Raw genomic sequence first — 27,077 nt, forward strand, 5'->3', positions numbered from 1 at the left:
ACGTCACGTGATTTTGTTTTGATCATTCTGTCAAAACACAGAGATTAATAACATGAGCATCGCAAACCAGCACACACCCTCTGTTCGAAATGTCTGGCCATGCATGCAGGAATATGTTTTGTAGATAACGGTGATGATGGAGGGGTTTGTTGCTTCATGCTCCGTATCAATATTTAGGAATTTTTGCACTGTTGAGTACACTGAAGATTTCAAAACAGGAAATTCCTGCTTTTACTTGGTCAAGGCTGAAAATCACAAATTTTTAGAGATGATAATTGATTGTGAGGCAAATGTGCAGGCAGAATGAATGGTTGTGACTGTAACCAAATATGAATTATCAAGAAAATAATACCAGTTCCAACTACGGAAGCCTGTGGTGATGAGGAAAATAAATGCTTCCCTGATGTTATTATAAGAAAAACAAGCACCTTTTTAATAAATCATCAGCAAATTAAACACAGTTGTTGAGAGACACCATTCAGAAGAACACAAAGGCATTTCATTGTTCTTTTTTTTAATCAGTGGGCTTCTACAACATGAACCTTTAAGAGACTCGCAGACTGGACATATCTGCCATTTACAACACACCACATGACTTCAGCCCCGTTTTCTAAAGAAATTATAGGTCACTTATGAGATCTTAAGAGCAGCTACTCTTTATATGCATCCAGTCAAAGCTCATCCTGTCCTCATACATACATTTAACACTAATAATTAAATTGTTTGAATCAAAACAGGAAATAACTATTGCTTGTTTTTATGCAGAGGCACACAATTTATCATTTTTTACCCTGATCAATATTAGTATTGTACAACATTGTAAATTCAGTTTTTATGATGATTATACAGCATTTGTCACTCAGTTGGCGTTTCCTGTTCCAGTGATGAGAGCGCCTGCAGGACAGACAGGGGGAGCCATGATCAAAACAGGCCTCATCGACCGTGAAGCCTGGTGGAAGCCTCGTCGACAGCTCTCAGGTGCATTAAATCAAAATGTGATCAATGAGAGAAAGCTACAAAAAAGGTTACGGAAACCTCAGGAGGGAATAAGTGTTGATAGCAGAGGTCCCTGAGAAAAGAAGACCAAACAAATGCTTTTTTGTCCATTTGTTTTCTTGTTTATTCTTAAAATATATTTAAATGACAGCGATCACCTGATGCTCACCTGACTTGATGATAGCCGACTCTGGTCTGTAGGTGAGAGGGGAAACACAAGAGAAGTAAAAGCCGACATGCAAAGTCATGATTATTTCAGGAAATAATCATTCATAAAGAAGTCTACCACTCTGACTCAGCTGAATGCGTGTGCCAACGTACAATTATTCAGAGTAAAAACAGAAAGATAACACATCGTGATCTGCAAGAAACCTCCATGCAATGGTGACTTAGTTAATGTCTTTGTATTTAGATCTTTTCAGCTGCATTAAGCATTGTGGTTGTAAGGAGGTAATGTACTTATAATAATAATAATAATAACCCTCTGAAGAGATGATGGATTGTTGTTCTGCCTCTGAATCATTTAGTATTAGCAGTGAATGCTTAAAAGCTAAATGTGGGGCAGGCGTCTTCGCTCTTTATGCATCTGTGCCTCTGTAACATGCTCCACTGCTCCACTTTCTCCCCTTGTCTGGAGCCCCCTCTGTAAACCACACACACCACACACACACACACACACACACACTCACACACGCACACACACACACACACACACACTCACACACACGCACACACACACACACACACACACACACACACACACACGCAAACTAGTTCCACATGACTGTCAGTGTCTCTTTGTCCGTCTGTTTTCCTGTCTCTTTGTCATGCACTTTGTTTTGGCAGTTGATTTATTTTGAATTTACAACTTCATTCAATTCAACAAGCTATTTCTTTTCAACAGGGTATGATTTAGGGCGGGGCTAACTTGTGATTGACAGGTTGTTAACAGATTCGTATACGGCGTCTCTACGTCACTCCTCCACAGTCCAAATATGGTCGCTTCCGTTCACTGGTTGCAAAAAAGCCAACATGGCGACAGCCGTAATCCAAGATGGCGACGGCAAAAACTCCGGACTCCAGGCTTCAAAAAGTCAGTCCACAAACAAATGGGTGACGTCACCACGGCTACGTCCACTTCTGATATACAGTTTACGGTTGGAAGTGCAAGACTATAATCACAGGAGTACCTTTTTAGCCCCTGTGGACATACAGTAGGCTACACATCCTCAGTCAGTTTTCATTGACTTGATGGTTTTGGTGTCCTTACTCTGTGACGCTCACTGTTGTCTTTTTGGGGTTTCTGCTGCTCCGTTGCTCTTCATGTATGGCACGTCTTTCTCACCAGTGTCTCTCTGCCTGTGATACAGAACATAATACTCAAAAATGAAATGCCTCGTATGAATCATCACGGTGCCTTCTTGAACACACACTTATCTGGAAACACGTTGGTAAAGAAACTCATTAAAATAATGGAGGTTTAGCTTGTTTATTAGCTCATAATTGTGTGAGCGAGCTGTTGCCATGATCCATGGTGCTGTAGCCTCTCGGCATTGTTTGCCATTGCTGTGTGAATGGCTGAGCAGGGCAGGGGGGGGCAGAGAAGATTGCACTTTGAGTCAATTAGCAGCCATGAGCTGCAGAGCTCTGATGATTTTCCCTCCATTCTTCTCTCCATTAGAAAGAAAACCTGGAATACACTGTTGTTATGTATCGAGCCATGTCTGCACACTGTTGCTCAAGACGAATCCTACAATAATCACTGGAGTGATTTCAAACACTGCCCCACACATGCACCCGTGTGTGTTCACACTTGTAGTATGGGTGGAAGTATTTTATGTGTATTTATTTTAGTAGTATTTAATGATTTTACTCACAAGCCTCAAGCTGTTTTTTTGTCAGGCACTTAACAGCGCAGTGTGACTCCAGATCTTGACGAATATAATAGTTTCTTCTTTCAGAATATAAAAGACAGATCATCTAACAACCTGCTGAACATCTGAAGAGTTCACGATCGGTACTCACGGTTTGATCTTGCTGGAGAATCTCTGCCGCAGGATGAGAGCGATGGTGGTGAGGACCACCATAGTGGTGCACATGGTCCTGCCAAGGATCCCCCCCCGCCTCGGGGCCGAGGATGGTTCACAGCACCGAGACTTCTCCTCCCATTGAAAGGCTTGAATGGTGGAAAGGCAGAATTTTGTCATGTAACAGTCTGACTATTTCAGTCTGTTGGCTCTCACTCGTGACTGGGGAGATTAGCTCAGAGGATTAGCTTGGATCAAGGATCTAGGAGGTAAAGAGAGCATGTGTGTTTCTGTTTCTGTTCCCACTTCGTCACCATGTCGTCAACGCAGCGGGATAATGTTTGTTTCTGTTAAGAAATGGCAACATTTTGTGAGAGGGCCTGTTAAAATTGTCTCTAAGCGGCACTTCAACACATATATCTGGATGAGACTAATTCACCGTGGGCAGAGTGCAGTGTTCCTAGAATATGTAATGAAAAGAGAGAGCGTATCGTGGGATAAATGAAGGTGTGAATAGGGACTTCCAGCAGCTTATACTTAGCACTGCTGACTCAAGCAGAGAATAAGGGAGCAGTTGGGCGAGCAAGAGAGAGAAAGGTCTAATTATGTCACACTTAATGCAATAATGAATCAGATATTCAAAGGATCCAACGTTGAGGCAGTGGGTTTTTTCTTTGTATTTTTATTTCAAAGTTGTGTTGAATACAGATAGAAAGGTGAGTCATAATGAAAAAAAATTACAACCATCACAATTAACTGTTAGAAAATGTAAAAATGTCCGCTGAATATCCCATAAAGCGAACACAAGTGGGCCCAGGCTGATAAAGGGAAACATCACATGATATTTAGAAAGAACCGTATAAACTCAGTAGTGTTTTGTTGCTGATTTTTTTTTTTTGATTTACACATTCGGTAAAAGGCACATCCAAGTCAAATGTGACCTCTTGTCCACTGTTAGGTTTGCAGTTTCTTTCCTTTTGCTCTCCCTCGCTCTCTCTCTCACACACACACACACACACACACACACACACACACACACACACACACACACACACACACACGCACACACACACACACACACACACACAGTTAGCCATCCATAACATCCAGTGCATGTTTATATTTAGAGTACATGTCCCATGGCCCACGATTATCTAAGACTACATTAAACAGTATTCCTCGTATTGGTTCCCACATACATTGCTTCCCGTCATTCAGTACAGTTGATTAATCCCTCTCTTATGAGGCCATTGGCCAAACATTAAAAGTCTCTCATGGTTCAATAAACCCAGACTAAAATCTTCACCCGGTTGAGGTTGACAGCTTCGTCCAGCCCACTTCCTCATAGACGGCTGTGATGCTGCAGTAGATCGTGGCAAAGAGTTTGGTCCACGCCACGGCCACCTCCGGCGTCACCTCCGCTGGAAACTCTTCTCCCAGGACCTCCAGTATCACGCCACTCAGGATCTGGACATGACACAACAAACATGTACTTAGTTGTGACTCTTTGAGTTTCCATTAAAGGAGTAGTTCGTATCCTCAGACAACAGTTCGTATGATATTTTACAAAAAGTTACTCCATTTTTCGCACGTGTCAATTGCCGCTTTGTTACATGCTTACAATCTTTTCAAAATTTAACTTCCGTCTTCACAGAAAGCTCAGTTAGGTTTAGGCAACAAAACTACTTATTTAGGTTTAAGAAACAATCGTCGTTTGGCGGCAATTGGCAAACCCAAACCCTGGGGTTAAAGGGTCCTTTATGACCTTTATGGGATACATTCACAGACTGTATTTAAGAAGTGGACGTAGTCATCGTGACGTCACCCGTTGGTTTGTGGACTGATGTTTTGAAGCCTCGAGTTTGACGATTTGCCCATCGCCATCTTGTTTTTTTGCAACCAATGAACAGAAGTTACCATATTTGGAATGCGGAGGAGTGACGTAAAGATGCCGTATACGGCTCTGGTATTGTCAGCACCCTGTCAATCATAAGGTTGACCCGCCCTAAAGCATCCCCTGCTTTATGGTCTATTTGACTCTAAATGGAGCATAATTTACTTAATGAACATCATGCTGTATTGAAGAAGACTTGAAACTAGAGATTGAGACCATAAACTCATGTTTACAATGTTTACTGAGGGAATAAATCAAGAGAGAAGTAGAGTCATTTTCTCATAGACTTCTATACAATTGGCCCCCTGCAGGTCAGTAGAAAGAATGCAAGTTTTAAGACACTTCTGCATTGGCTTCATTGTCAGAAGAAGAGTTTGCCGCCTAGATACATCCCATAATGTACATCTGCTCCTGCAGTTCATGTTTTAGTTCTTTCAGTTTATATTGCAGCTCTACTTTCTGCCATGCCTAAATATTTTGTACCAAACATTAAAGTTGATTAATGTGTGTGTAAATTCTTTTTTTATTTACCTTAAAGTACACAGGCTCCACCTTGTGCCGCACAGCGTGCGCCTTGCCCACCAGCTTGAGCACCGAGGCCACCTTGTCTGAGTTGTCGAGGCTCTCCACCAGCGTGTTGAGGGCGCTCATGACTCTGCCAGCGTGCTTCCTCAGCTGGCTGCTCCTCTCCAGCTCCTCCGGCTCCTCGATGTTCTTGAACTGGCTGAAGAACTGCTTGGACGAGGGGAAGTTCACGAACAGCCTGCGAAGGAAGGAGAGCAAACGAGAGACGTGAGCTGCGAAGCTCGGCTAATCTCATCGCCCTACAGCCAGCACCAGCTCGATCCTGCAAACCCACGTTCATCTTTGGTTTTCCAGCTGGCAAGATACCCTGAGTAAATACCAGCACTGACATGAGGGAGCTGCATATTTTCCTTTTAGATGTTTGCTTTAAACTATCAAAGTACTGCATGGTACAAAGGAAGAAACATTCATCTGTAGAGAAAACATGACAGAACACTGCAGGTGATTATATAATAATATGTATAAGGCAAAAATAAAGCCACATTAGTTTCCTTTAGTTACTCTCATTTCACATTATAGAAATACATTTTGCAGCATCAGATAAAATGTTTATCATGAAGGTTGATCCAGTTCTTTTCAGTTGTTTTATATCTGTTTGTCTTTTCCCGATGTACTGTCAGAGTTTGTATGTTGGTAAAAGTTGCTCCAATTCATAAGCAAATAAAGCAGTTATAGAAAAATAACATCCGTTGCACTTTTTGTAAATTATTTTTGTGTTACAGGACTGGGTGTTACCCCAGTGTAGCCTACTATTAATGTAAATGTCATTGTAAATTAAGGTTTGAAGAATCAATCATTTCTTACCGGTATTTAATTGTGGTTATCACGCCCTCACTCCAAGCATATCTCGCACCAGAAAACCATAGTTTCTTCATTTCATTTAGCATGAATGTTATTTTTGGTTCAAGTTCCAGCACTAATATTTCTTTGCACATCCTGCTTTCTTTCCAAGAACAAACAGTCAGTTCAATGAAACTTTCTTCGGTTTATATCCCCGTTTGACCCCAAGAAGTATCACAGAGAATTAGAAAAGACGAACCTAAAAACACCCCCTCCCTCAGTCTGGGAAGAGGGCCAAAGCATCTGGTTGCTGACCTGGCGACACACCTCCCACTGTCTCTGCAACAGCTAACACACAAAGAACCAAACATTCCTCTGATAGCTCTGAAGAATATAGCTGGATATAAGTTTCACGTGTGAACTTGAGTGTCTGAGAGCGTCTCAGCTCTGGGAGGAGGGCCTTGTGATTCCGGTTTCACCGCAATCTAACGAGGAGCTGCAGTGTTTAATCGCTCTCTCTTGTAATTGCATTACTGTGGCTGCATTTAAATAGCCTCATTAGTATTTTATATGATCATTGGACCCTTAATTCTTCCTTGGCTGTTTTCTTAAAGACTAACTGAAGAGCTGAATCCAGAGACAGCGTCCTAATTTGATACTTTGGATCTCCTACCCTGAAGACTTTTCGTTTGGAGGACTCAAAAGGTTCAGGAGAGTGACAGTGATTTGTTTTTACTGCTGAAGGGAGAATTTACTACGGCTTATCGATCAATCCCCATTCCTCAAATTCCTGAGGGTGGTGGGGCGCTTGTGAAGGAATGCGACAGAAACAAAACAGGGGAAATTGAGCTAAATTCATTTTTGTTTCCACATGTTTATCATAAAAGGAAGAAGAGCAGGATTTGTTTTGTTAAAGTGCTGCAGCTTAATCCCTAATAGTCAGAAATCTGTAAAAAACAACAGTATCTTACTGATGAGTCTGTACAAGTTGCGACCTGCTTTTTTGCTGACCTCCTTCTCAACTTTCATCTCCTGCTATCAAAAGATTAGGAAGGCGTGAATCTTGTCACATGCGAAAGACCGTCTAAGCCTTCACGTCAGCGCTTTTCCCATTCAGAGGTTTTGTTTTTTTGCAGTTCCAGTGAAGTGTTTGAATGCCCCTCCTGTAGTGATGATGCATGTTGTGATAACATCTCTCATCCATGAGGAGCAGAGAAAAGAGTCTGGCAGCAGCCCAGCTACCAGTGATGACAGAGACATGTTCTTGCCGAGCCTTCTATAAATCATCTGAAGCATCAAAGGGAGCCCTTGCCAAAGCTGTGAGGTGAGGTGAGGTATTACGTTGCAAAAATATGAGCTCCTTTGGACAGATTAGCAAACTTCTAAAGTCAACGAGATCATTTGAATTTAGCAGCTGCATTCGGTGGGATAATCCCAGTCTGGGTTCAAGTTGATGTATCTTTGCAGTTTTTTTTGTGCGGCAGAAAAGCATCAGTGGAGCTTTTACTCCAGCAGGTGCAGTTATGTTACAGAGGGGGGGGGGGGGGGGGGGGGGGCTAATTTGACTTTATCAGTGGTGAACTGATTAAAGTTGCGGGAAATGAGGAGAAATTATGAAAAGTCCCAAAATAGGAATTAGATACTATGCATACAGTTTTGTATTGACCCATCATCAGTGCATGTACCATTCATGTTTCTATTCGGGTCGCAGGGGCAGCAGGTTTTGGAAGATATTCCAGATGTTGCTCTCCACAGCTACAGCTCTTCCTGGGGAACCCCAAGGCGTTCCCAGTTCAGACTAGATCTACAATCCCTCCAGCGTTTTCTGGGTCTACCCCGGGTTGGCCTCTTACCAGTCAGACATGCCCAGACAACCTCTACAGGAGGAATCATTTTGGCCGCTTGTATCCACGACTTCATTCTTTCTGTTACTACCAAAAGCTCATGACTATAGGTGAGGGTTGGAGCCTAGATGGACCAGTAAATCAAGAGCTTTGCCTTCTGGCCCAGCTCCCTCTTCACCACGAACGGTTCGGTACAACGCTCCCTCGCATCACTGCTGAGGCCGCACCGAAACCGCTCCACAAGACCCAGAGATACGTGAGCTCCCTCGCTTGGTGAGGCAGTGACTTGCTCCCGAACCCCGGAGGCATGCGATCCACTGCAGAGAACCATCACGGCCTCACACTTGGAGGTTCTGACTCTCATCCCAACCGCTTCACACTTCAAACCGACTCCAGTGCGTGCTGAAGGTCACACTGTGTGTTGATGATGGAGCCAACAGAACCACATCATCTAGAGCAGAGACGCAACTCTGAGGTCCCCAAACCAAAGACACTCTCCTCCCCCTGCTGCGCCTTACTTTTATCATAAACTAAGAAACATTCACATTGACACCACATTTATGAGGATGTTTTATTCTCGCTTTTTAACATCTGTTGGTTTGCGTCACTTACCTTGAAAGACACAAACAAGACCCTGTCTATCATTGCCGTCCATTGAATAACATGTGAATTATTCGTGTGCTGACTGATTGGGAAACTAGAGAATACCTCACCTTTGTGTGACATGCAACCGCTGATCAAGCATCTCACTTCTAATTACACTGTCAGAATGATTGAAATATCTTCCTAACTGTGCATTAATGATTTCAAGCTTCATACAGGAGATTGAAACTAAGAAAAAGCAATACCTGACTAGTATGGCCACCCCAACGTCATCACAGTTCTGGTAGACTTTTGCCCAGGAGTCCTGGACCATCAGCCTCTCCTTGTCGGTCAGTGGGATTGGTCTCTCCAGGGGGTCGCCCTCTCCCTGCATCCTCTCCATCTGGAAACACAGTTGTGCAAAGCTGAGCACGTGCAGAAGGCAACGCTGATGAGAGCAACCCCTCCCTTCAAGATAAACACTATATTTTTACCTTCTTTTTTTCTTGTTTGTGTCTCTTTCTTGGCGAGAGAGGAAGAAAAATCTGTTTCCCTTCCCTCCCCCCCTTTGCTCTCCACCTCTGAATCTGTGCTGAGCGAGTGTGAGTGAAGAACGGGCTGCAAAAACACAAGAAACACACGCAGCGAATGAGGAGGAGCCTCTCTACTCTCTCTTTTAAACTCTCCCTTCCCTTCCCTCCCTCTCCCTTTCTCTCTCTCTCTCTCTGTCTTTCTCCCTCCACCTCACCTTTGTAGGTGGCTTTTGATGAAAACATGATGAGATGGGAAACAAATCCATCATAAGAGAGTCAGATGTGTAATTCATGCGAGGGGCGAACCCAGATGTAATGTAAGATTATGATGTTGAAATAAGATAAAGGAGCACTCTGACCTTTTACCTCCATCGTCACCATTCCAGACTAACCATGAGATTAAACTGTAATATTGAATTCCTCGCAAAGCCGACGTAAATGTAGGGACACAAAATGAAACAGCATGACTTCCATCAGAATTAGGGCAGGCGTCTATTCGTTTTAGTTTGTTGTTCTGTGCTTCTGATAAGATACAGATTATACGAGCGTGTTCTCGGTCCATTTGTTCATGACTTTATCCTGTTCATTATCTGCACAGACCCTCAAGAGAGCCACGCAGCTCTCATTGCACTTCTTTTTTTTATTTGTACATTGTCCACTATGTGTTTTGACGGGGGTTATCAGTGGGAATTCATATATGGCATGCAGTGTCGCTGAAAACTTGAGAATGTTCTTAGTCAGCATTTACGTGAGGTAAGCGGGTTCAAGTTTCCAAAAATCTGGGAGTTAGCCGCCAAAGGAGAACAAACATGGAGCAGAGAGAAGACATCAGATTTTTCAATAATCGTCTGAGGGGATATTTGCAGCCTGACTGTGGACAGAGGTGCCAACAATGAACGGACACGTGTGAAACATTGACAGAGTCCTTGAAAGTTTACTATTAACAATCAAGTTAGTGTGGGGATGGGGGGGGGGGGGGGGGTGGTTAACGTCATATTTCTGGAATTGCTGTGCCTCAGATATCTCAGAATTCATAAATGTGTGTCCTGCGTACGATTATCAAACTGGTTTGTTAAGGATTAGCTGTGGTCGGCTTAAATTGTTATGGATCAGACGAACAGATAGACTTGTTGGTGAATGATTGATGATCAACACCCTCTGCTTGTACCAGTTCATCATTACACAGAGGAAGTCTGATACATTTGGCAATGCTTTGTAATTACTTCCACTGTCTCCACCCATACCAGAACATTCAGACTAGTTTTTGATAAGAATGATGGTGTACCTTGAACCCGTTCCCTCTAATCATCTCATTATGTTACACTCTGACATAACTCTACTCAGTAGATCCAGGGCTAATGGATAATGACATCTAGTGGACAGTTGGAGTGGTTCTGCTTCTCAGGAGCTGACCAAATTAAATATTTGAGATGGGTTTATGTAAATAATTCATAGAAAAAGTAAATGTCTGTGAGAAAGCCCCTTCTATCAAAATCTAAAGGCAGAAATAATGTAAATAACTTTGTTTTTTTGTCTAATGATTAGCTGCCTGACTTTAAACTATCATCCTCGACATTTTAAATATGTTTCCAGTGAGATAATAATGACTTTATGTGTGAACTTCCTGGTGTCAAAACAATATTTTGTTATGTCTAAATTATAATTCCCTTCTTATCCTGTTCTCAATTTATATATTTAAAAAAAATTCTATATGCTTTTTAAAGCATTTATTAAGTTATGAAAAAGAACCACGCATTGATAAGAGTAGCTCCTTGTAGTAGTATAATAATACCTATAAGCGGGCCACCGTAGTTCTCTGACACACAGGGGTGACCGGAGGGATATGTTGTTGCTTGCAATCTGGAACCTCACCACTAGATGCCACTAAATCTCACTCTGTTTCTTTAAACAAGGGAACTTCAGTCTAAAACAACAAGGTAGGTAAGTCCAGCTGTTACACTTACCAATCCTCAAATATGAGCAAATTTCAATTTTAAAAAACACAAAATGAATGTAACTCAATACATATTTATGATCTCAAACCATCTCATACAAAAATTACAGCATCATAATATGTACAATATATAAAACATATGTCATTGCTCAATATCAATATTGTAAATACATTTTAAATGACTACTAAATAGCAAAAAGCACAGTTCTGTACCGATTTATACCAATATCTACGCATTCAAATTGCCCAAGTGCTTCCCGTAACTATCTACGTGAATCACGTGACGATCAGGCATTCTCAACTTCCGTTGACGCAACCTCCTCTTTAAACGGCTCCGCTTCGTTTCGCTCGCTTCCACGATTGGTCGGCGTTCCCACCGTGACGTCTTCTCTCGGGGGGGGCGGGGCTCTCCTTAAACAGGAAGTCTGACGTAACGTTTATTTTGGAAAAAACGAAGTGGAGGCAGCGGTTGACGGGGAAAAATGGAGCAAAACGTTGAGGATTACAAGGTATTTTTTTGAAGTTTCACAATACGTCGCTGTCTGTATTTTAAAACGTTTGAGTTGTTGACGACTTTTCTTCCTCTTCGACTCCGACATTTCAGGATGAAACTCCTCGAGCGTGTTGTCGTTATTAGCTTATTGTTGATACTACATGCTAGCTGTCGGCTCTGAAGTCAGCACACCTGACAGCGACATGTTGTCATCAGGCTGGATAAAAGATGTCTGACTCTGCTGTGTGTCTATAACCAGTTAGACCTGCTTGAAAAGCCAGTCGATACTGGGTCATAATGGTGAAGACTACCAACGTGTTCCTCTCTGTTTCATTAGACAGACCTGTAGTCACGTGATGTGATTATGTGTGCAGTAACGTAAACATGTCCTGATTTCATTTGTTCACTATTTAGATCGGTAGTAAACATCACTAATGCCTATAATTATAATAATAATAATAATAATAATACATATATTTTAGCTTCACAAATGTGGAGCTTTTGTGTTGTTGCTTTTCTTTTCTTTTTTTTGTCATGTATGATAATACTCTTCATACATTTGGTCGATAAAACAAGCAATTTGAAGCGTCATAATCAGCAGATTAATAGATAATCAACGTTTACCAAACATGATCTGCAATCTGGCACAACCTGAACACGAGCTGCTCTTCATTTTCAGCTCACATTTTATGATTTATATCCTCGACACTGATTCTGTTTTTTCTCAGCTGATATTTGAGAAGGAGGGAGTTTACCTCCACACAAATGCCAAGAGGAGTAACCAGGACACAACCATCCCCGGGTTCATCCGCATTGTGGAGCGGGTAAGCTGAGTAGTCGGGACACGAAGCGGGGAAATCAAAAGAAGCGCTGCGATTGTTAAACGTGCGTTTGTTTTTAGGCCGGATTGCCAGCTTTAGAGTGGAGCCCACTGGAGGATGAAGGCCGCAGCGCCCCCGCTGTACTCTACACCAAAAAGGTCAGTAATCGTCTGCTTGCTACAAATGAGGAATTTCATTTAATTTCATTTCTGATATAACTGCCATTAACCCACTTCTTCCTAGGATGGAGAAGGAGGAGAGGAGGATACAAACTTCGACCCTGGGTATGAGCCCGACTGGGCCGTAATCAGCACGGTGAAGAAAGAACGAGATCCGGTCCCTCTCAAAGACTCAGGTGCCGTTCACACGTCTGTCACTTTTAGACCAACAGTTATATTATAGAAAAGGCTGCATTCAAAACTAAATGTTTCCTATTTTCGCCCGCAGGTCAGTGGTCGTTCTCGCTGCCTCTCTCAGAGCTGTACTCTCTCCGGAGGGCTCGGTTCTCTTTGGGGCGAAACTTCCTGGTGCTGACGAGTAGAGGCGGCCACCCGCTGCCGGCTCTGCACTTCCACAGAGGAGGAACCAGGGAGCTGTTTAGGGCCCTGCAGCGTTACATCATGCTGGACCAGTAAGTGTCATCATCCTGATTCCTCTCAAGACAGCTGACGTACAGTTCCAGACCTACAGAGCTGTTCACATCTGTGTTTGCTGATCACACGGTTTCTGTTGTCATCACCAGGTCACCGGTGGACGGGCGGCTCTTCATTGCCTACCCTCACGACCCGGACGCTCTCTCTCAGTCCTTCGATAAGCTGCAACTGTTCGACGACGGAGGCGCTGATCTTGTTTCGGTGATTTGTTTTTATTTTTTTATCATAAAATCTTTATTATCAATACCAATGACTCACTGATCAAAGTCCCGTACGCTCAGTGATGAAGCTTGTGACTTCTGTGTCACTCTGTCTAAAGTGGGGGTAGATGAACTCTGTCAAGCTTGTTGCAACTCTCCCTCAAAGTATAAATGACCTCTCCGTCTGTTCTCGCTGTGATCCTGTTCAGAGATTCATCCAGGACCCATATGCCACCACATTTGGGGGATTCTCCAAAGTCACCAATTTCTTCAAAGCGGCACTTAAACCTCCGGGTTCCCCTGCCCACTTCCGTACTGCTCAGGACCCTAATTTGCCCCCCCACTCCGATGAAGAGCCGGGCTTCGAACTCATCAACTGTGTAAGAGAAGGAAACAAAAAAAGGAGCAATTTAGAGCTAACGCACAGAGATTACAGCTTGATGTTAAGAGAATCTTAATCGGTTGTTAACGGTTGTGTCTGTCTTTCTATTAAGGGCGTAGAGCTCGGTCCCAGACCAGACGTGACCAGGGGACAACCTTTGAACAAATGGGACGAATTTCTGGACCGAGAGGGGCGAGTGAAGAACCCGGAGAAGATCAAAGAGCTCGTGTTCAGAGGGGTGAGGCAGTAAAAACAGTGACAGTATGTCTCCTATGTAGAAGACGCAGTGTTTACTCTCTCAACCTTCTATCCGCCTGATGTGTGTTGTTTTCGTTCCGTTCTGGTCCATCGCAGGGCGTCACTCCGTCCCTGAGGAAGGAGGTATGGAAGTTCCTCCTGGGCTTTTACCCGTGGAACAGCACGGTGAAGGAAAGGGAGGACATTCTGCGATTCAAAACGTGAGTGTTGTTAGGACTGAGCATCATCTCTTTTCAATGGTTCAATGAATAGTTCCACATTTGGTTAAATGAGGTCAAGAAATAGCCTCGCACAAACCACACGTCATCAAACAATTTATAATGTGTTAATGAGTGAACTTTAAGGTGTCGTTAGGAGTATTTTGTTACTTTTGGACAGAGCCAGTGTAGCTTTCCCTCCTATTTGCAGTCATTGCGCTAAACTAAGCTAACCGGCTTCTGGTTGCAGCTTCATATTTATTAAATAGAGTGAGAGTGAGAGTCCATCTTCTCCTCTAACGCTGGTGTTTCAAATTTCCAATGTCGGAATAAAATCATGAAAGTTTTGCTTATTTCGGCTGTGACCATAACATCTGTGTTTATGACACATTATCTGTAGACGTCAGAGGGTGGCAGACTTTAGTCTCTTAAAAATCTTTTCAAAGTCTTCCGGTGTTCGGGAAGCATATCGACAAGAAAGCAAATGAGCGTATTTCCCAAAATGTCAAACTCTTCCCGTGATGCAGTCCGCCTCTTTGATGCCTTTCTCCGTCTACAGGGACGAGTACTTCAGAATGAAGGTGCAGTGGAAGTCGGTTAGTGAAGAGCAGGAGATGAGGAACTCCCTCCTCAGAGGTTACAGGAGCCTGATAGGTCAGTCCCGCTGTCCGTCACGAAACAGAAGATCTGTTCACGGAGCCAGTCGGCCGTAGATCTCTGTTGTTTGAACTGTCTTTGTTCTGTCGCGGCAGAGAGAGATGTCAGCAGGACAGACAGACACAATACGTTCTTCTCCGGGAACGACAACCCAGGACTGACTCTGCTGCACGATGTGCTGATGACGTACTGCATGTACAACTTTGATCTTGGTACGTATGAAAACACTTAGCAATACAGATGGAAATGTAACAAAAAGGAACTAGAAAGTTGCAAGAATGCGAGATTAGCCGTGGACAGACACAGAGGTGCACACTCACGCACGCACGCAACACACACAAGCCATCTCATGTTTCTCCTGGAGGAGATAATGATCAATTTATTATAAATGAGTTACTGGAACAAGAGCAACGCATGTCTTTTAGTCATTATTGGTCAGACTATGTGCTCACTGAGTAATCTTCATAATTATTAATTAGCATTTATTTGACAAAAAGCTACATAAAACACTGGGAGATGGAATAGAATTAGACACTTTTATATGATTTAAGCGATGCTTAAGATGATCATTCAGGCAGACGCATCCATGTCACCCTGACACTTGTGCGTCCATCCGGCCAGGTTACGTCCAGGGGATGAGCGATCTCCTGTCTCCTCTGCTCTTCGTCACCCAGAACGAGGTGGAGTCCTTCTGGTGTCTGACAGGCTTCATGGAGCTGGTGGTCAGTAGAAACGTCTCCTTTCCCTTCAGAAACCAGTTTAGTTTTACTTCCATTGTAGAGTAAACAGCCGACTACAGCTCAGCAGCGACACAAACTAAAACAGAAAGTTTGTTGTGGCTGTGATTCCCGTGTGGTGACTTAATGCTTCATCAGCATTTCTGATTTAAATGAAAACAGATTTAAATGAAGTTTGGAGCAGTTTCATTGTAGTTTGGATGTCTTCCACTAAGTTCTTTGTTCAGGTTTCAGACTTAATGCCTCATATAAAAAAAACAGTAATTGAATGTATGCATTGACTTAACAAGTCTTTCCTGGTTTCCTCCGCAGCACCAGAACTTTGAGGAGTCTCAGGAGGCCATGAAGCTGCAGCTCCTTCAGCTCAGCATCCTGCTGAAGGCTCTGGACCCGGAGCTGTGTGACTTCCTGGGTCAGTCAGCCAATACTCACCCAGTCCGACTGGATTAGAGTCAAATAAAGTCAAGTTATTAGGATGACAAAACAAAAAAGTCAGGCAGAAACAAGACCGGCTGCAGAACGGGTGCACACCGTGTTGATATGCATGATGATTATGCAAATGTGTGCTGCGAAATTGAGTTCCAGGACACCGAAAATGTAAAACAACTCTCGATATATCTTAAAAATTTGATTACAGAAGGTGTGACAATTTGTCGAGGCGGAGACACTTTTTCATTAAGTTTGCTGTTATTCTCTATAGAAGGAGCTGGAACAACGTTTTCAGGTCTGGTTGTAGTCGGGGGTTACTTTGAAAATGAAAACCTCTTTCTTCTCCATCAGACTCTCAGGACAGCGGCTCTCTGTGCTTCTGCTTCCGCTGGCTGCTCATCTGGTTCAAGAGAGAGTTTTCCTTCGAGGACATCCTTATAATGTGGGAGGTGAGAACACCAGAGCTGCATCTATTTATCTACATGAGTATTTATGTGATGCTTCACTCCTTTAAACCTTCTCCATGCTTCACATCAGGGTGTGACGATTGACATTGCTTCGTGTTAACAGAGTTGGTACAAAGTTTGGGAAATGTTCTTGATGTCGAAAATACCTTGAGCATAATCTAGTGTTTTTATGTTCACAATCACTCAAGTAAAGCAAAAATCATTACATGGGAGCTTTGAGAAGGAGGCGTGGAGAAACCCACACAGAATAAAAAAAGATCCAAATATTTCCTCGTCACGATTCCACGTCAGCTCACGTCTGTGCAGAAAATAACCTCCTCCTTCTCCCTCAGGTCGCCTGGTCTGGTCTGCCGTGCGACAACTTCCACCTGCTGATCGCCTGTTCGATCCTGGAGTCCCAGAGAGGCGAGCTGATCGGCTCAGACCACGACTTCAACACTATTCTGAAAGTGAGTACCGAGTGTTTGTTTGTGTGCGTGACACAGGAGAGGAGTCACTTTGTCTTTAACTTAATACTCTGCTCATCTCATTGTGAATGCTCTCCAGCACATTAACGAGCTGACGATGAAGTTGGACCTGCAGAGCGTCCTGCGAGGAGCGGAGGCCATCTACCTGCAGCTGACTCAGTGCAAGGTAAGAGCCAATGAGGTTCAGCGTGGAGTCAGTGGAGGATTTCGCAAAGATGAGGCCTGTACCTGTATTATAAAAGGCTAAACCTAAGCGTTCTAGAAGCTGTGGGGTCAGCGGTTCCTGACCTCCCGTCTCCGCTCTGTCCTCCCTCAGGAGCTTCCCCTGAAGGTGCAGCAGGTCCTGGGTCTCTACGTCCCGTCCAGCTCCGAGGAGGACAGCCCGGACTCCCAGGCCAGCGACACGCAACGCCTCCTCTGCGAGTCCCAGGAAGGAGCCGCTTCTGCTAGTTCAGCACGCGTTCCCACCTATCCTTAAATCTGCAGGTCAGCTAAGGGAGTGAAATAAATGGATGATCTTTATAATAAAAAATAAGATATATATAAATAGAATGTATATGATCCAATGAGATGGAATGAAGAATGTTGTTACTATTTGTCGGAGGCAGGGGGCGTTGTTGAGGCTTTTTTTCTTTTATGAACGTGACAATTCAAGATGTTATAGAAACACTATCGATCTCGTTTTCTTCGTGTGTGTCGTCCTTCTTTTCCGTCTCAGCCTGTCTCTTGTTTACGTGTCCCGTGTCTTTCTCCTCCTCCTCCTCCTCCTCCTCCTTTACCTCTTGACACCTTATTTAATACTCATCTCTGCCTGTCACTTGTGATGCTTTCAGTGCATTTTGTGTTTTGTGTCCCCTCGCCACCGTTCCTTTAAGAAGTGAAGAAGATGAAGGATACCGTGTTAGTGTGATGCCATTGCTGCCCGATGCAAAGCTGACTGCATGCCTTATAGTTTCCACACGTGTGGCGTGGTAATGTTTTAACCTTTGTAATTATCTACATCATGTCATAACGTTTTCATCCGCTGATTATTTCCAAAATAAATCATGAATTTAAAGAAGCAGCACATTTTATATTTCTTTCCTCAGTTACCGGTCTGCAGATCGTCTCACATCCAGGATCTGGTTTATTTATTTACAGGTTCGTAGCACAGACTCGTAAAAACAGCCTTCATAAGGACCCTAACATTCAATCAACAGCTCTTTACAACTGTTTCAACAAGAACTGAACCTTAAAACATTCATGAGGGAAGTGTTTCACGCGGCTTTAGTTCTAGCGAGGTGTACCTAATAAACTGGCTGCTGAGTGTGAATCCGAAGCTAGTTTGCAATGCTAGACTCTGGATGGGCCTTTATACAGATACCTAATACACCACAACAGTCAATAAACGATTATAACACAACAATAAAGAAAAAGCATCAAAAACAAAATAGAAAAATTACACAAAACGCAACAAGAAAGTATTAAAAACGGCAAAAATCAATGAGAAAATGTGCAGGAAACTGACTATAAACTCAAAGACAAGCAGCTGATCTTTCGTGACTGATCCCTCTTTATTATCTCTTCTACCTTGAGTCTATATGATCCCAGTAATGATCCACTCTGAGGTCTGTGGACAGACTCTCAAGTTCATCATATTGATGCTCTTAACAGAAAGTCGTCGGTACAGAGAGAGGGCCGAGAGGATCCACCATGTCACTGAGGAACCTGCTTATTTGCATTTATCACATTTATGTGAGTTCAATACAAGCAACTTATAGTGCGACACTTAATGTTAAACTCCTTATAAGCAAACTGCACACACTATATCCTACGTGTTCATTCATCAGCAACTATAACTCCCGTGAAGCATCCACAACTGGGAAAATGACACATAATATATGACGACATAACACAGTTGTAATAATATAGAATTTGTCTTCATAGAAGAAGTTATAATTGTTGAAACTATTGTATGTTAAAAAACTCTTATAATGTCATTATATCGACTAATAGCTAGATTAGAAGTACTGCTTAGATCAGTGGTGGTGAAACGTTTTTGATTGTGGGTTATATACAAAAAATATATAAATATAAAATGAATCACGAGCCAAACAATAAAATGTGTAATTTTCAACCAATTTCACTTCATGAAAATCTGTATTTGTAGACGAGGAACCCCCATGTGTCATAGAAAATGAATTTTATATCAAATGAACTACTAAGAAGTTTAACATTAGACATTAAAGTAGTTTATTGGTGCGTCCACATTTTACTAAAAGTACTTCTGTATCTGCTGCTCTATTAGAACTCTAATACAGCGCATGGTCTCAGTGCCTATTCAAAATGTTAAGATGTTCTGTGTAAATCAGTTAAGTTAAGACAGACAGAAATCGCCAAATATTGGTTTCTGTTCGATGTAAATGAAATATCTAAATCTGTCTAATATTAAGTTACAAACAGAACAGGCAGAAAATGTGTTATGCAAACAGTGTACTGTATTAGAAATAGTTTATATTTAACAATTCCTTCGGGCAGCGTGCTCCCCCCAGGCTTTAGATGATAAATAACAGATCAAACTCTGAAGATGAGTTATCCAGTGTAACAGTAACTATTTGTTTAAGTGGTGTCTTAACTTGTGAACTGGTTAAACTCTGCCCCCCCCCCCCCCTCCTCCCCCTCCGGCCAGCAGGTGTCTGCGTGAGGTGAATGGGACCTCTGTTCTCCACTGTCCCGGGAAATGAGCTGGAAAATGAGGGGCGGAGAACCACGCCCCCTTTCTCAGGACCTCTTTTTGGCTCATCGCTGTCTCCGTCCCCCTCCGGCCGTGTTGTTTGAATACAGCTGCGACGTATGAATTTAGCAGGGTGCTTAAACAGGCCGCCGATCTGTCACCCTGCTTCTCTTTCCTCCCCTCCGTCCAACCCCAACCTGACCTCCAGAGACGAACTCACTCAGCCCCTCATTCAAACTCAATCTGCTTTCAGCCCCTCTCAAAGCCTGTTTTATGAGTCCGAGGCCTTGTCGACAGCTTTAAACCCCATATCCTCTCACTAATGCTACAATCGACTAGGTGTTAGAGGATTAGGGTCTCTTCATGTTGTCATTATGCTCCGTGTCTAAGAAGTAGATGATGTGGCTCAAGATCTAAAACCCACGAGTGTGACCCTTTAGATATCTGGAGGTGTGTTTCTGTGTGGTGGGGTTTCTTTTGTCCCTAGTCGTCTCTTATTTAGCTTAAATTGAACATAAACATGTATGTAGACGAGCCTGAATGATGTTTGTTACCTCATGTTTTTATCTGCAGAAGAGAGTTCATCCCAACGTCCTCGGTATGCAGCGAGATTATCGGTGAGCGGACGTCCGACAAGAAAACATGTTGTTGCAGAAGGTAAACCTGGTTTGCACTGATACTCTTTAATAGAGAGTCTGAGCTGCTTCCTCTCCAGAGTCCAAAGATAAATTCAAACACTCAATCGCTTAATTTGCATGTAAACTATTTATTTATCCCCCGTTTGTTTTTCTTATTTGCTGGTTTTAGAGTTTTTATTTGTATTCATTGTTCATTATTGTTATTTATTTATTGTTATTTTGATACTTCTCAGTCTTTTTTTTTGTATTAATCGGTTGGAGCTGCAGGCTAAATTTCTCATGCAGGACAATAAAGACTGAATTCAGTAAAGTCAAACTCTGCACATATCAACGTCAAACCAGACGCCATGAAGACGTGATGTCTAAATGTCGTCAGGTGGGGCTTGTTGGTCTCTGAGTCTTTTTGTTTCAGACAGATTGATCCCGAGTGGGTTTTATTTAACAGCAGGAATTCCAGGAATGCATCAGAAAGTGAGCCCATCTGGTTTACATGCTGCTCAAATTAACTCATTTAAACCCTTTATTAGTATTTATTATAATTCAATCTTATACTTTTAGGGTGGATTTTCTATTTGTAAAATGCGAAATATAGTTTTTGTTAATGTTGTTTTCCAAAGTACACCTTTTTATATTTAACATCTCCACATCCGTTACTTGAATGTATTTACGTCTGCAGTGGTACTTTTATTGTTTCCTGACACTTTGTACACTTCAGAGAGAAATACTGCACGCTTTACTAAAATATGACGAGCTGGTATAGATTCAACTAAAACATAATGTAGAAAACACTTCAAGTTAGCAGTAACCGCTAAATGTTACTTACGCATTAATGCTTCAGTAACAATAATACAATAATATAATATGTAATTAGAACAACAATCATGAAAACGCTCTGCTTTGTTCCTTTATTTTGCTAATTGAATAGAATAGAATTCCTTTATCATAAAGTAAAACATCATACACACACATATATCAAAAATAAATAGAATATGTCTTATTTAAATAGCAAATATGTAACTGTTGTGACCTATAAAGACAGTAAGATATTGAACTTCTGGATATGATAATACTTGTGTACTTTTAAGGCAGGACTGGATGTCTAATTAAATCAAGAAGCTCGAGTAAAAGCAAAGTAACTTTATTAAATTCATGATAATCCTTCAAATACCACTTCTAATTAAATGTATTTATTTTGGTCTGGTAACTTTTGACTCTGCGTGTATGAACCTGACTCTGCTGTCATAGTTAGTGAAAAGGGCCACCGGCTCCACTGAATACAATGAATAATTGATGCTGAAATCAAGTCGTCCATTGAACTCCCATTTGAAACGCGAGCTGCCATTGAAGCCTTAATGTGTGAAGAGCCACCTGTAATGACTGTCACATGCAATCTGTATTCTCCTCTGGTGAGTGCGACCCCATTGTGACCACCAGAGGAGTCCCAGGAGAGTGTGTGAGAAGTGTGTCTACCTACCCCGTCAGAGAGAGGGGGGGCAGCAGCAGGCAGAAGGCCAGGGGCCGTTGTCTGACACTGATTTGTAAAGGGAGACAATACGGCTCATTGACCTGCAGGCTCCACTGTCTGTTGCACATACCTCGCCCGGCCCTCCCCGCTGGCCTCGCTGCTCTTTAAACACGAGCAGCAGATTGCAGTGAAGGGGGGGGGGGGGGCAGCGGTCCACAGGTTGCTTTGACAATGAGAAAACCTCAGAGACAAGAAGAGGCAGAGCCAAAACTAATGATGAACACATTCATATTCTAAAGAGTCGCACTCTTACAGTTTTATTTCCAACGTGTTATTTTTTAATTTTTTAAATCAGAATCCAGTTTACTGTCAAATATTGTCAAACATGACCATAGGAAAAAAAATCAAATAAAATGTTTAAAAATACAATTATTTTTTAAATATGTATGTGCAATGTAACCGTTCATCTTATGTCACTGAATTTTATTCCATTTTATTTTTTATTTAATTATTTGTGCCTCTTTGCGGTCCTGAAATGTTTTAATCCTGGTTCAACCATGTCAAGCACTTTGTAACTTTATTTTGAAAAGCATCTATCCTTATTTTATGGTAATATGGGATCAATACACTACTAAAGGCCAGGTAATCTACTGTAATCTACACTAGTGGCTCCCAAACTAAATCTGTTGTCGTCCCCTCATCAGAAAAACTACAACGAGTGATTGTTTCAGCTCCATCGTGTTTGGAGGTCGCGTGCTGCACTTTTGGGAAGTTTTGCTTTTGTTTAGTTTATGAAAAGTCAGAAAAGATGTCTGACCTCATTTCCCAGAGCTCAAGGTGAAGTCTTCAAAATTCTTGTTTTGTCTTGAAAACACTCAAAACCAAAAGATGGTCAATTCACTCTCGTATATATGGAAGCCCATTTCCGCCAGCAAAAAAAATAAAAATACCCCCCCCCCCCCCCCCCCAAAAAAAACTACAAATATTTCAATTTTATTTTGCTGGTGGGAAAAACGGAAAAAAAAACCTGATTATTATTATTTATTTTTTTAGTAAAACAAACAAACAGAGGTTTCCATTTGCTGTTTATTGAAGGTCGCCACCTCAGCTACATTGGTTTTATTCTTTATACTCCAGAGCTGCTTCTTGCTTAAAGTTCTATTAACTCAGTGCAATCCATGTGACACATCAAGCAATTTAAGTATTTCATCTGTTGTAAAGCCACATTTAAAGAAGTCTTCAATGTACTCTCAATCCATTTATATGTCAAATGTAGGGTAACCTATGAAGAGCTGCTTCTATGACTCATCATTTCGACTTTCTATAGCAACTGGAAACATCTGGTCAGTGTTATGGTTACAGATGGATGCACCATTTTTTTTTTTAATCAGTTTTTTTTTTGTTGTTACTTTTTTTCGCAAAATAAATTAATTATTAGAATTATTTATTTATTTATTTTTTGGGGTGGATATTTTTTTAATTTATTTTTTTAGTGACCTTTTTTTTTCCGCTGTTGGAAATGGGCTTCCATACATATACGATCAAGAAATACAGAAAAAAAAAAATTCATAAGATGGAATCAGCTGCTTTTGGGGCATTTTTGATTAAGATTGTTGCTGATTAATTTCATGTTGATTAAATAATGAATACAATTAAAACATATTTCAGCTCTATTTACCTTTAAGATTAGGGAAATGTCTAAAAATATGTAAATAACTTTTGTAATATGTATATATTTTTTTTCCACTAAATTCATTTTGTGACCCACGTTTGAAAACAACATAAAAGAAATTCACATAAAAGAGACGACAGACTTGAACATATCAAATCATTTTCTTTTAGTATAACAAGTATTGTATTATCAAAGTATTTAGGGGTGAGTATGTCTTAAAGAGAACAAACACATATCAGTACTTTGAGGATCTTGATGGTCCGGCAGCAGGATTTAAACATCCATCCAGACTTTGACACATCTCCTCCGGCTCTCTCGTTGTAAACAAACACCTCCTCCTTTTGTCATCCATTCCCATTGTCACAGTCTGGATATGACCTTTTCTCTCCCCTCTCTGTCCTCCCTTCTCTCTTTCACTGTCGAAGACAAGCTGTTGCTCCGTCCCTCCGGGCCACTCCCTCACTTGTCTGCTCCTCTTTCCTCCCCCCTGCTCTCCCGTCCTTCTCCCTCTCCCCACCTGTTGAAGCAATTGTTGCACGGACCATATTGTTGTCTTCTTATTATTTAATGTCACTCACGAGGGTCCACGCCCCCTTTTTCTACACTCCTCTTCCTCCCCTCTCTGTGCCACTCTCCCCCTCTCTCTCTCTCTTTCTCTCTCTCCCTGCTGGATATAAAAGTCTGAGCTGATAGATGAGCGCTGACATTCATCAGAGCACCACAGGGAGCCAAAACCACTCCACCCAGGGAAAACAGGATTTCCCAGCTTCTGTTTACCTGCACAACACAAAGGTGACAGAGGGACACTAGCTGCTGTTTTTTTTTTATTTCCCATTTGGACGTAAAACAAGTTGATATTCCACCCAGCAGGCCGTTTGCAGATGGACAGAGGCATGTCTGTGTCGCTGTGGTGTGAGGAGGTGGAGGAGGACCAGAGTCAGGACCGGGGCCAGACTGAAGCCCGGGGCCACACGGTGAGCTCGTCTCAGCTGCGAGCCGCCTGGGACCCCACGGTGTCCGGGCAGCGTGTGATCCAGAGGCTGCTCCACGTGGAGCAGAGGTACACGCCCTCCATCCTCTACATCACCCTCATCCAGCGGGAGCCAGAGCGCAGGGACGAGCTCGCCAAATGGGCCCTGGAGGTATGAGAGTGCTCCATACTATTTTTACCTGGATGTCAACACTGCAGCTGTGATGCTGATGCCTCTCTCTCTCTCTCCCCCCCTCTCTCTCTCCTCAGGTGTGCTGTGAGTGTGGCTGCGACGAGGCCGTGTTCCCCCTGTCCGTCTCTCTGATGGACAGGTTCCTGTCTGCCTCGCTGTCTCTGCCCGTCTCGCCGTACTGCCTGGCTGCTGGCTGCATCCTCATCGCCTCCAAAATCACAGAGTGCGATAACGTCACCGCCGACACCCTCTGTGCCGCAGCCGAGTACAGCTTCCAGCCCTCCAACCTGCGGGTGAGTCAGCAGAGACGTGGCTGTAGTGGAGCTAGTTCTAAAAGAACATTGCTCTCTCCTCTTTTCTTTCAAATAAAACAACCCTAGTAGAGTTTTTGGGGTAATTTTCAGCTCACGGTTTCTCATATATTCAACATATTTAATCCGGCTTGCGACTGGATTGATTATTAATACCTAGTTTTAAGCCTTTCAGGTTGCCATTATTCTAAAGAGTTGGAGCCGCCTTTATACTTTTTTCAAATTAATGTCAAGACAGATCATAAAAGGAAACAATAAACAAACAGATTTTCTTCTCTTTTTATGATTGTGATGCCTTCGTTCATCCATCAACTGGATGACAATCCACTTCAAACTTGAATTTACAATCCAAGAGGGCTACAACTATTTTATTAATGTTGTTTTCATCACTTGTAAATGACTGATCAATCAAAGGGTTTATACTGGATATAAGATTAAGTGACCAGAGCCCAAATGGATGACATTGACAAAACAATTAAGGCTTTTACTGCAAACTTTTCATGAACAATGAATCTGCCAAATGTTGTTTTTGTTTTTTATTAATTGATTATTCATTTGGTCAGAGACACAACTTTCCAGAGCCCATGGAGACATCTTTAAATGTCTTTAAATGTTGTATTCTGTTCTCTATAATACTTTTAATCATCAAAATAATTGTTTTAAATTGAAAAGAAAAAGTCAATTCAATTCAATATTGATACATTTATTAAATTTAGAATTTAAAATTAGGGTAAATGAGTAACGGACTGAACTTTAATGCAGACTTTAAGCCCAGGAGAAGACCATACTATGTATCACAATATAATATGAAATCTATTCAAACATCACAATGTCTGAATTACAACATGTATTACACGAGCCTTTCTAAATGCACCTGTCTTCCCTCCATTAGGAGATGGAGCGTGTCATCCTCGCCACCCTCCGATGGGACACAGCAGCAGTGACTCCGCAGGACTTCCTCCCACATTTTCTTGCCTCCGTGGAGGAGCGAGGAGATGGAGACAGCAGCGACTCTGAGGAGGCGCTGCTCTCCACCCTGCGGCGGCACAGCGACACGCTGGCCGCCATGTGTGCCTGCGACTCCCGCTTTCTGGGAGCCCCGCCGTCGCTCGTCGCCGCAGCATCTCTGAACTGTGCCCTGCGGGGTCTGGGCAACAAGGGCCCCACTCAGCTGGCTGTGATTTGTGAGGCGCTGGCGGAGCTCTGTCAGGCTGACCTGGTGAGTGTGAGACACCTGCAAAGCCTGAGGCTCTTCTCGGTCCTAGTTATCTGATTTGATCACATTTAGGGGTTATTCTGGTGTGCAGGGATAAGAGTTGCAAGACCAATCAGTGTTAAGCAAGCAAACTCAGAATACTGCATGTTCTACAGTCATTGCATCTATAACAAAATCATGTATTCTCTCTGTGTCTTGCATCCCAGGCAGTGCTGCAGTGCTACAGTGATATGATCGAATATTCCCTGCGGCAGCGGCTGAGGAGTGGCCTGCAGCAGGGCCCCATGGAGAAGGAGGAAGAGGTGGAGAACGAGAGACCCGGGACACCTACAGACATGAGGGAGATTGATTTCTAAACACCGAATCAACGGTTGCATTGGAAGTGTGAATCAATCAAAAACCTTACATCAAAGTCCATCAGTCAAACTGATATAAATTGATCAAGACCTCATGTCTTGATATTTTTAAAAATTACTTTATTGAGTGACTGTTAATTTATTTTTTAAAACTTTATTTATTTGTGAACAATTTTGCAGCTATCTGTTTTGCATGTGCCATATTTTATTATCTATTTCTATTAATTTTATTGTAGGCCTAGATGTTATTTTTGTTGCACAATATTTATACCCTTTAATTTATTATCACGTGCAATTGTTGGCTCTTTCTATGTTAATTTATTTCAACTTGCCATGACTTTGTGTTTGTGTGTGGAATTAAATATACAACAGATCTATTTTTCAAAGCAATTAAACGTTTAAAACGTTTGTACTCGTGTTGTGTGTTATTTTGTGTTATTTACCAATGGGGAAATGCTGCCTTCACTTACTAATCATAGGGTAGTACTTCTGAGTCCTAAGCCTATGTTACAATTCATCTACGTTTGATGGGACATAATCACCCCGGTAAAGGACAGATGTAAGAGCACATATGTTGTTGGCTGATG

General features: G+C 42.3%; 3 protein-coding genes across 8 annotated transcripts; 2 read left to right on the plus strand and 1 right to left on the minus strand.

The window, feature by feature from the left end:
- Positions 1–4,325: 4,325 nt before the first annotated feature.
- LOC142938239 (cytoglobin-1-like) lies at positions 4,326–9,111 on the minus strand. The gene is made up of 3 exons (XM_076081506.1): positions 8,975–9,111; positions 5,449–5,680; positions 4,326–4,490 (listed from the first exon to the last, which is right to left on the minus strand). Exons 1-3 carry the CDS (start codon positions 9,109–9,111, stop codon positions 4,326–4,328), a joined length of 534 nt encoding a protein of 177 aa, XP_075937621.1.
- A 2,467-nt stretch (positions 9,112–11,578) lies between these two features.
- tbc1d17 (TBC1 domain family, member 17) lies at positions 11,579–24,172 on the plus strand. 5 transcript variants are annotated; one of them, XR_012952921.1, is made up of 21 exons: positions 11,579–11,704; positions 12,417–12,512; positions 12,590–12,667; positions 12,753–12,864; positions 12,957–13,140; positions 13,252–13,363; positions 13,572–13,742; positions 13,857–13,982; positions 14,099–14,202; positions 14,759–14,853; positions 14,952–15,068; positions 15,478–15,578; positions 15,906–16,005; positions 16,374–16,471; positions 16,822–16,938; positions 17,036–17,122; positions 17,273–17,927; positions 18,045–18,096; positions 19,628–20,119; positions 20,243–20,326; positions 22,477–22,735. XR_012952921.1 is itself a non-coding variant. In XM_076086543.1 (17 exons), the coding sequence occupies exons 1-17, from the start codon at positions 11,678–11,680 to the stop codon at positions 17,432–17,434; spliced, it is 1,887 nt and encodes a 628-aa protein (XP_075942658.1). In that variant the 5' UTR covers positions 11,579–11,677; the 3' UTR covers positions 17,435–18,016. The 5 variants fall into 5 exon arrangements, 1 of the variants encoding a protein (XP_075942658.1); XR_012952922.1 differs by having other exon boundaries at positions 19,628–19,786; XR_012952923.1 differs by lacking the exon at positions 19,628–20,119.
- ccndx (cyclin Dx) lies at positions 20,297–26,898 on the plus strand. 2 transcript variants are annotated; one of them, XM_076086545.1, is made up of 6 exons: positions 20,297–20,326; positions 24,125–24,236; positions 24,312–24,586; positions 24,685–24,900; positions 25,811–26,137; positions 26,341–26,898. In XM_076086545.1, the coding sequence occupies exons 3-6, from the start codon at positions 24,326–24,328 to the stop codon at positions 26,488–26,490; spliced, it is 954 nt and encodes a 317-aa protein (XP_075942660.1). In that variant the 5' UTR covers positions 20,297–20,326; positions 24,125–24,236; positions 24,312–24,325; the 3' UTR covers positions 26,491–26,898. The 2 variants fall into 2 exon arrangements, with proteins under 2 accessions (XP_075942660.1, XP_075942659.1); XM_076086544.1 differs by having other exon boundaries at positions 20,298–20,326; positions 24,315–24,586.
- The last annotated feature ends 179 nt before the right edge of the window (positions 26,899–27,077 follow it).

This window comes from Anarhichas minor, unplaced genomic scaffold (assembly GCF_050575085.1).
Source record: "Anarhichas minor isolate MPS153535 unplaced genomic scaffold, ASM5057508v1 ptg000007l, whole genome shotgun sequence".
NCBI lineage: Eukaryota > Metazoa > Chordata > Actinopteri > Perciformes > Anarhichadidae > Anarhichas > Anarhichas minor.